This window comes from Lactuca sativa, chromosome 6 (assembly GCF_002870075.4).
Source record: "Lactuca sativa cultivar Salinas chromosome 6, Lsat_Salinas_v11, whole genome shotgun sequence".
Classification (NCBI taxonomy): Eukaryota; Viridiplantae; Streptophyta; class Magnoliopsida; order Asterales; family Asteraceae; genus Lactuca; species Lactuca sativa.
This window is the reverse complement of record NC_056628.2, coordinates 151,205,247-151,215,057: the sequence shown is the minus strand read 5'-3', so window position 1 is coordinate 151,215,057 and position 9,811 is coordinate 151,205,247. Positions and strand designations below refer to the sequence as shown.

The window sequence follows — 9,811 nt, the reverse complement described above, 5'->3', positions numbered from 1 at the left end:
AGAGAAAGAAGTAAGAGACTAATTGGACTTAGTCAGAACACTTACTTGGAGAAGGTACTAAAACGTTTTAGTATGGAAAACTCGAAGAAAGGAGAATTACCGATACAAAGTAATGCCAAGTTGAGTAAGACTCAAAGTCTGAGTACCGAAGCTGAGATAGCAGAAATGAGCCGAGTTCCATACGCTTCCGCAGTTGGCTCAATCATGTACGCTATGACTTGTACTCGCCCTGATGTAGCCTTCGCTTTGAGCATGGTTAGCAGATATCAAGGGAATCCTGGCAGAGCACATTGGATTGCGGTGAAGAATATCCTTAAGTACCTTCGGAGGACGAAGGAATGGTTCTTAGTCCTCGAAGGGAGTGATGACTTGAAGGTGCGAGAGTATAGTGACGCCAGTTTACAGACCGACAGGGACAACTACCGTTCGTAGTCGGGCTGAGTATTTACCCTGAATGGAGGAGCAGTGACATGGAAGAGTTCCAAGCAAGAAACCATAGCTGATTCAACGTGCGAATCAGAGTACCTTGCAGCGAGCGAAGCGTCGAAGGAGGCAATATGGCTGAAGAACTTCATCGGTGATCTTGGAGTTGTACCTGCCATAAAGGAGCCCATGGAGATTTTCTGTGATAACGAAGGAGCGGTTGCCTTGACCAAGGAACCGAGGGATCATGGTAGATCAAGACATATCGACAGAAAATATCACTTCATTAGACATCGTGTAGAAGTAAGACAACTCGTAGTGAAGAGGATATCATCAGAAGATAACCCAGCAGATCCGCTTACGAAGGGACTGAGTAGGGTTAAGCACTTGCAGCATGCTAGGAGTATTAGGCCGAAGGATGATATTAGCATAGATTAGATAGTATTAGAAACGTGTAATAGATAAATGTAATTAACATTTGATGATTAAATAAAGGAGTTTTATTTATGAGTAATGTTACTGTCTTATGTTAATTGTTTAACTATTGTTTCACTTTGCATGTTTTGACTTCCAGAATAATTGAGTTTATTAGGAATAATCGAATTATTCAAATTGTCCACAATCGTTCATAAGTTGGAAGTAGATATGAATGAAGATTGTCATGAATTGGTATGTAGATTGTCTAAATGGTGTTAGACATAGCAAAGGGTTGTTGCAACGTTCATGAGTGCTTATGAACTAGTTTTGAGCATTGGAACAAACCCGCGCTTGCTGGAATCACCTTATGGAATATGTTATAAAGGGGTGATCGCAAGACGATAATATCATATAGTCTTAAAACCTAGATATATGGTTTATTATTTGTTAATTGATTGTACATTGATAATGCGAAAACGCATCAGTAACTCGGTGTTATAAAACGCATTGTTGTGTATAATTGGTTAATGAATAAGTAAATGCATATAAGTCGAAGTTTATCTGTAACTTTTATCTAAGAAGGTAAAAGCGATATCTCGGCCGCTCGATGATTTGATTTGACTTATGTGCCGGGCCCGGTCAGAACTGAATTGATGTGTTCGATTAAGTTCTATGTCAAATAAATCAGAGATCGAGAAACCTAAATGCTTGACTAACCATTCCATAGGATTGTCAGCATGATATCTAACAGAGGACTGTGCGATCCCTTATCTAAAGGACAAGATTGATTAGATTAGAGTTTGACAGCGTCTTTGAGAGCTACGATTGCAAATCGAATTGTACTTGTACATATAGTTACTAGACTTATCCAAGTGGGAGACTGTTGGAGTAGTGTCTAAGGCTGCAACTATATTAGGCAAGTATTTGACCCGATTGTGCATGGTCCTTTTGGGTTGCCTTCACCATAGCAACTTGATAGGATGATTTATTAAGAGAGAGTAAATATTATTTATATATTATGAGAATAATATAAAGAATAATATATTATTATTTGATTAATATAAGTCATAGAATTAATTGGAATTAATTTGGTGACTTAAAGAGATTAATTAAATAAGAGGGTATAAACTGTCAATTGTTTGATAGTTAAACTTTAGACTGTAAATCCATATAGATATGGATTGGACGGATTCTAGAAGCTAAGGATTGCTTCAAATCGTCCAAGGGTTTATCTAAGGAATGGATTTGGATAGCCTTAAGAGAAGATTATCCAATTAGGGTTTAGGTTGTAACCCTTAAGGAGTCTACAAGTATAAATAGACCCTATGGCAAAGGGAAATCGGCACTTCATCTAAAGTATAGAAACCCTGGCCGATTTCCTCCCCTCTCCTCTCTCCCAAATCATCCTCCTTGCTATTTGGTGTTTGTAAGCCATTAGAGAAGTGACAATTGTGACTCTAGAAGCTCCAAGACAACAAGATCAACAAGTAATTCAAAGGTATGATTCTAGATCTGTTTCAATATTGTTATTACACCTAAATAGTCATTAGAAGTCTTGGAATCAAAGCATCTTTGATTAGAAAGCCTAGATCCAAGCATTAGGGTTTTGCATGCGCACATAGGAAAGTTCTTATGGCTAAAACCCATCAGCTACTTCCATTATTCTTTCTCTCTTCGGTCCAGCCAAGCACCACCGGTAGTGGCGGTGTTGTGGTGAACCATCGAGGAGCTACCCCTCCTCTTCCTGCCGAAAAACATTACCCCAAAATACCCTTGATACCGTTGTTCTCCATCCCTCTTTCCTTTTCATTTGCAGTCGAAGAACCTCCACCTGAGTCGAGGTTTGTCGACAATCAAGAGGGCGATGACCCTCTTAAGTTTGCTTGTGCTCCTAGTCAGCTCCATAGCATCAGACACCCCTGAAATCGTCGTCGATCTGCCCTGTTCCTTCCCTTCTCGTGATGTGCTCACCGATCGACCCGTTCGTTTTCTCATTCTCGATCAAACGACGATTAAGCCCACAAGGGTCGCCGGAGATCGACGCCCTTCCCTCCCCTCGTGATATCAGCCACCACTGGAGCTTCTATCGATGAATTGGTTCATCCGTTTCCTCTCGAGTAAATAGACATTTATGCCCTCATGTGCAATGCACGTGAGGGGTTTAACAACCAAAAAAACAAACGGTGGTTAACTCCAAGGTTCTATTCCACACACAACTCTCTCAATAAGGACCAAAAAGGTTTGGACCATATCCACAAAAAATGACAAACCACAGGGACCATTTTTGTATTTTTTTTCTTTTCCAATAAAATAGTTAATATTAAAAGTTATTTTGATTAGAGGTCAATAATATATATGATCTACTTATTTCGAAAAGAAGGTTCACAGGGGTATTTCTGTAATTTAGGAACCCACAAATGCAAACGAGCGCTCGAACTAAAACCTTAAAACCTCAAAAATATTGGGGCTAATCAAGAAATAGAGAAACCCTAGAAAGTTAATTTCATGGAGAAATCAGTAGCAACTCTAGATAAAGGGGCAATATGCTCTTCATGGAACTACTGTGGCCAAAGATTGTCCACTGGTATGATCGATGGATCAATAGCTATCTACGACACTAGTGATCCAGCTTCTTCCTCCTTCACCTCCACTTTTAAATTCAAGGTTAATATTTCGATTCCCGTTTCTTATATCTCCATTTCCAGTTTTCCCGTAAATTTTGTACCTTACACTGTGACGAAAATTCGTAACGATCTGGATTCGACATATCAACCCGGTGAAAAAGAGCTATTCAATTAGCCATTGAAGATTAAATCGTTTGTTTAGGAAAACATCAATGCATTTCCGTAGTTCTTATGGTCAATTGTGATTGCTCACACGTTAACAAATCGAATTTTAGGTTAGCGAGGGAAGCATTGTAAAAGTTTTATGGGTTCCTCCCGAGTATGGTGATGCAATTGCGTGTATATGTTCGAATGGAAGTTTGTCAATCTGGGAAGAGCTAGCAGAAGGTATGCAATCTGCAATATGCTCACCTAGATCTACTGCCCCTGTTTGCTGAAACTATTTACAAAATGTTTTTCTCAACCTTATATCCATTAGACAGTGAACCTGTTCAGTGGAAGCAATGCAAAACCTTTGGAGGATCCATGGATCAAGTTCTAGATGCTCAATTTGGGAACTCCCATTCAAGTTTGAAATTGGTGAGTTAAGTATTCTGCTGTCCAAATATTCATATTGAAAAATCAGTTAAATTTACTGTTAACTTATCTTCTAAATCCTTAACCCTATCAAACTTTACATCTCCATTCCAGACAGTTGCTTATGCAAATGGCATTCTAAAAGTCTATGAGATTTTAGATCCAATGGACCTGAAGAACTGGCAACTTCAGGTGATTCTGATTCTGTTATTCTTCCTTGTTTCTTCTTTTTCTTACAGAAACATTTATCTTTTTTCTTTTTCTTTTCTAGGCTGAATTACAGAATGTTACAGATTCAGTAACGAAATTTGGAAAAGCATCATGTTTGTCTGCATCTATTTCATGGAACCCCCAAAGAAGCGACACATGTCCTGCAAGTTTTCTATTGGGTCTCAATTCAGATACCCCACAATTAAATTCACCCAAAGTATGTTTACTTAATCATGTAATTCTAATCATTTTACTAAAAATAATTTTTTTCTCTAATTGGTTAATATTTTCAGGTATGGGAGTTTGACCAAGATCATCAAAGATGGCTTCCAGTTGCTGAATTAGCAGACCATGATGATAAAGGTGATCAGGTATATGCTGTGGCATGGGCTCCCAACATTGGAAGGTAATTAATTAGCCTTTTTGTTTTTATTTTATATAAAAAAAATGAGATCTTAAAATTTAAAAAGTTATAATCTTGTTTTACTAATCTGTTTCTTTCAAACTTGTAAACAATTAGACCATATGAGTTGATGGCTGTTGCAACTTTAAAGAGCATTTCAATATGGCAAATGGCTTCAGACCCTGATATTGATGGAAGGCTTTCAGTTGAAAAGATTGCCACATTCCCTTGCCATAACAATCAGGTATGTATTCTTTTAGCAATGTACTTTTGTTTTAGTTATTTATTATAAAAATAAAATGCTATAAATTATAATAAACAAATATATGAAAGTATGTTGTTATTTATTGTCTTAGGTGTGGCAAATGGAATGGGACATGAGTGGAATGACACTGGCAACCACCGGGAGTGATGGGAGGGTGAGATTATGGCAATCAAATCTTAATGGAGTTTGGCATGAACAAGCAATCATCGAACCTACCATGTAAAATTACCAAAATACCCTTCAATGTGAACAAATGTGATACCATATATTATTTCTAGATCTTGAATGGCTCTTAATCTTAAATCTTACATTTCTATTTGTACAAGCATTATTTTGTATGCTTAACATAGTTTATTGATTTGATGCTATCTGCAAAACTTAATGCTATTTTTTTTTCTTTATTTTTTTTAAGACTTACCTATTAAATAAAAAAACCCGAGTTATTAAACGGAAAATTTGGGTTAAAATCGTGCGAATCAGTGAAAGCCAACGGGGAATTTGTTGCCGAAGTGGTAGCGGAAATGATTCCGGAGAGATTGGAATCATCGTGATGATGGAATTCGTGATTCCATTCCGGGAAGTAGTTAGACCCGGAATTGGCAGCTTGTGAAAAGTTGTGATCGGCTTCACTTGTGAAATGAAATTGTTGGTAGTTTTCTATGCATCCGAATGATGATGAAGGGAAGGAAAATGAACATGGAACCATTGCATCCAAATCTGATGTGCTAACTCTGAGATTTTCTCGAAGATTTGATAGCATCTCGCCGGATTTTGGTGGTGGTGGTTGGTGGTTTTCAGGTGATTGTGGCGGCACCACCGATTGTGCGGCGGTGGTGGCGGTGGTGGCTGAGTTGTTGCAGCTGTGCTTGCCTCTGTATGTGATTTCAAAAACTGTCGGGTCTTCGTCTGTTCTTTGCACTTGTTTTCTTGCCATGCAGTTATGAACGTATCGATACGTACATCTATAATAGCTTCTGCAAATATTTAATAAAAAACCGAAATTAAAATATGAATTTTTGAATTCTATGATCGATATCTGTATATATAGAGTTAGGACCCACAAAAAAATGGATAAAATCAATAGGAAAAAATATATAATTTTGTATTCTTTGTTCCATCAAAAATTGATGAAACAGAATAAGAAAACAGATGTAATGATCAAAATTATAACCTTTTTGTCCTATAAAAAATAGGACAAAAAATACTTCTCATATGAGTATGATATATATCCTATCATTTCAGAAATGGGTAAAAATATAAATAGAGTGGGTCCCACTGCAAGTCAAAGGATAAAAAGAAAGAAAGTCTAACCTAGGAAATTTAGCACCCAAAATGTCTTTTTGCCCATACTTCCTCCAACTATAACCGTCATCAGAGTTTCCCTCCAAACCGTTGTCAGTCGAGATTCTGATTTGGTTTTTCCACGTCAGCATTGCCTTTCTGCAACACAAATCAAGAAAAAAGATTATAATTTTGCACCAAATTACACACACTACTAAAACATAGTAGTCGAAAAATATATAATTTTTTTATACCTTTTCTTTGATACGATTTTCTGGTCTTGGAAATTATCAAAACCTTGATTGAAATCCCCGCTTTGTGGGCTTCCATCGATAGAAACCGGTGACTCAGGCTGGCTGAGCACCGACACTGACACCGGTTGTGCCGCTAGTGCCGGGAGCTCAGACTGGGCGCTGTTGATGATCAACAGCGCTCTGTTGTAAGAAGCGATGATCCCTTGAATCAAATTGTGCTTTGATTCAGGGGAACAGTTTGAACTCAAAATGGCTTTGAGCTGCCTAGCTAGTTCCATCCCTTGTGTTAGCTCATTGATGATGTAAACATTTTCCATGTCTGTAATGTACAAGTTATGATGCAAGATGTACAAATTGAAAAGTCAAAATGCTAGTTGTTCATGAGAGGGGAAGGAGAGAGAGGGAGGTGAGGTGAGGTGTGTGTGTTTGAGAAGGTGATGAGAGAATGAGACGATTTTAAGGATTTAAAGCTGAGAAGATGATGTTGAAGGTTGACTGAGAAACCGTGTTAAGTGTTTTTTTTGTCTTTCGGAAATGGACTGGTCTTTGATTCTATTGCTGCTGACTAATTCAAATCAAATAAATTTACATGTTTAGCCCCTTTACTTTATGAGTTTTATGGAAAGGCCCACAAACTCTTTCTGTTCTTACCTTTAGAGACCACGTGTACACTATAAGATTCTATTTCTTTGTAGTTTCTTTTTGGATTAATGTAATAAATGGAAACAATTTGCTTTTGTTAAATACCATTGTTTAAGAAAATGTTATCAAAGGTAAGTAACTTGAACTTTCGGTTTATAAAATAGTACTAAAATACTATTATTTCGATGGTATTTTGAGAAGAAACATAAAGTTCCTTACCATTTATGCTACTTTTTAAGAGCAATGATGTTTTTTTGTAAAAGAAAAAACAAATAATTTGTGGTAAAATAAATTATGATGTCAAAGCAAACCCATTCATTTAATAGTGGTAATCAATGCCTCTAAAATGTTTTTTTATTTGTTTTTTTGCTAATGTTGTGCTTTATTTTATGTAGTTTTAAACTATTATAATCTTAGTTTTACTATTTTATCGATCTAGATATTGATTTTTTTTATGGTTATTATAATAATAATCAAACGGTTAAAATTGAGTAATTGCAATTTACAATAGTTTTCAGTGGCTAAATCGATAAAATTATAAAAATAAATTGTATTTTTTCGAGATTTTGTCTTGGTATTAAAGGTGATAATCGGAAAAATGATTTTTAAAGGAGTCATTCTACTATTAAGTAGGAGAATGATCGTCCATGTTTACAGGTTTGTGAATCATATGTCAAACATCTTCTATGAGAAGTAATTGCTCTACTTATTAGTGCAACACGATTAGGGCTGTAAACAAATTGAACGAACAAGAACAAGTGTTCATTCATGTTTGTTTGTTCAAGTTAGCCGAACAAATGAACGAACACAAACGAATATACAAACGAGTTTTCTTGTTGATGTTCGTTTGTTTAACAAATTACATTGTTCATGTTCGCTTGTTTATGTTCGTGAAAATGCTAAACCAATATAAACAAACGAACATAGATTAATAAACATATATGAGCATAAACGAATATATAATATAATAATGTAATTAAACACAACTGAATACTAGTATATATGAACATAAAATGAACTTAAATAAACGAACATAATTGAGCGAACGAGAACATTGTTAATGTTCGTTTATTTAACTAAACGAATTAGAAGTTGTGTTTATGTTCATTCATTTATTAAACAAATGAACATAAACGAATTTCTTGTAAGACGTTTGGTTCGTTTACAGCCCTAAACACGACCGTTGACAACTAACTCCCCCTTACCCTATTTCGAATGTGATTCTAGATTCTTTTGCCGTTGGCGTTGCTTTTATAATGGGTGAGGTGCGCATAAGATTCTTTTATTATATGTTTTGAAGTATCTGAAATAAATGTCGAAGGATTTCATGATTTTGAATCAGTGTCTAATAAAGGAAAGCATAAAACTAAGGGACTTAATTTACAACTCCTTGACACTATTATAAGAAGTTCCATTTCAACCCCTGAATGTATAGAACTTACACTTTGAGCTAGTACAGTTGAGTAATAATGCAAGAAAGTGTTTGCTGACCGATTCAAAGTTCTACAGAAAAGATTCACTCCCTTTTCTTTTCTCCCTCTTTACAGAACAATATTTGAGCTGACCATTTCAACTCTCTCTCTCTCTCTCTCTCTCTCTCTCTCTCTCTCTCTCTCTCTCTCTCTCTCTCTCTCTCTCTCTCTCTCTCTCTCTCTCTCTCTCTCTCTCTCTCTCTCTCTCACACACACACACACACACACACAAAGCCACGTGGTATTTTCGTAATGGATGAATAAAAAAGAGTATGAAGCTCTAGTGAGGTCAAACTATAGTTTATAGTTTTGCAAATCCATGTTCTGTTTTATGCCTTTATATATTTAGAAAAAATTTAGGCCTCTTTTAATAACGATTTTGTTCTATATACGTACTATATTTACTTTATAATAATAAAAGAGGATTACAAAGTAGTGTATGACAAAACTTCTTGTTTTCGTAGTTTATGAAATTCGATTTTCCTGATATGGACTGATTTTATTCTTAAATACTGTTTTGCATTCAGCTTTCTTTTAAAACATATTTCTCTTTTGCCAGTTGAGAAAAAAAAATATTTGAATTATTAGGGACTAAATAGTGATTAAAGAGTAATTATAATAATAAGTCTGACTTTATGTAATTAATTCCGTGTTTTATTGGACACTAATTACACTATTACAGCGTGTCAATCGTCCACGTTCCTCTTATACTCTCGTTCGTTGACCTCTTACAACAAATATGAAACTCCCACCATCCCAAAACAAAATAAAGAAAGCCAAAATGTACGTAATGTAATGTTTAGATGATTTTGTTTCTAGAAATGGTGACGTAAGATTCTAAAATATATGTTATAGAAAAAAAAACAGCTAACTTATAATCATTCTACTCCTAAATCTATATCATATGTTCCAAACCAGACTTCAATCCTCAACCTTAAGAGTTAAGGTTTTGTGATGACTATAGGGATGCCAAACATGTTGTGTCGAGTTGAAACTTAAACGAGTTGAGATAGATAGAGTTGAACCCATCCTATTTAATTATTGTATTGTGTCGTATCAACCCGTTTATTTTCATATCGGGTATAACCGTATAGGGTTTCGGGTTTAGACCATGTAGATACGTCGTGCCATGCTAGATTGAAACATTGAACATGCTAAAAGAGTAGGAATCGGAAAGGTGGTAAAAATATTAAAAAAAAAAACAAAAGTGAAAAACACATGGAATGCAACAACAAGTTTAAAAG

General features: G+C 35.7%; 2 protein-coding genes across 2 annotated transcripts; one reads left to right on the top strand and one right to left on the bottom strand.

Moving 5' to 3' along the window:
- Positions 1–3,264: 3,264 nt before the first annotated feature.
- On the top strand, positions 3,265–5,305 carry LOC111890845 (protein SEH1). The gene is made up of 8 exons (XM_023886925.3): positions 3,265–3,504; positions 3,740–3,851; positions 3,943–4,043; positions 4,155–4,232; positions 4,312–4,467; positions 4,544–4,656; positions 4,771–4,897; positions 5,010–5,305. Exons 1-8 carry the CDS (start codon positions 3,346–3,348, stop codon positions 5,139–5,141), a joined length of 978 nt encoding a protein of 325 aa, XP_023742693.1. The 5' UTR covers positions 3,265–3,345; the 3' UTR covers positions 5,142–5,305.
- On the bottom strand, positions 5,165–6,898 carry LOC111890844 (probable WRKY transcription factor 53). The gene is made up of 3 exons (XM_023886924.3): positions 6,454–6,898; positions 6,230–6,358; positions 5,165–5,892 (listed from the first exon to the last, which is right to left on the bottom strand). Exons 1-3 carry the CDS (start codon positions 6,768–6,770, stop codon positions 5,340–5,342), a joined length of 999 nt encoding a protein of 332 aa, XP_023742692.1. The 5' UTR covers positions 6,771–6,898; the 3' UTR covers positions 5,165–5,339.
- Positions 6,899–9,811: the final 2,913 nt, after the last annotated feature.

Coding starts and splice junctions, on each gene's coding strand:
- LOC111890845 (XM_023886925.3), top strand. CDS start 3,346: ATGGAGAAATCAGTAGCAACTCTAGATAAAGGGGCAATATGCTCTTCA. Junction 4,468..4,543: donor CACAATTAAATTCACCCAAA/GTATGTTTACTT, acceptor TAATATTTTCAG/GTATGGGAGTTTGACCAAGA. Junction 4,898..5,009: donor TCCCTTGCCATAACAATCAG/GTATGTATTCTT, acceptor TTATTGTCTTAG/GTGTGGCAAATGGAATGGGA.
- LOC111890844 (XM_023886924.3), bottom strand. CDS start 6,770: ATGGAAAATGTTTACATCATCAATGAGCTAACACAAGGGATGGAACTA. Junction 6,359..6,453: donor AAAATCGTATCAAAGAAAAG/GTATAAAAAAAT, acceptor TTTGTGTTGCAG/AAAGGCAATGCTGACGTGGA. Junction 5,893..6,229: donor TTGGGTGCTAAATTTCCTAG/GTTAGACTTTCT, acceptor AAATATTTGCAG/AAGCTATTATAGATGTACGT.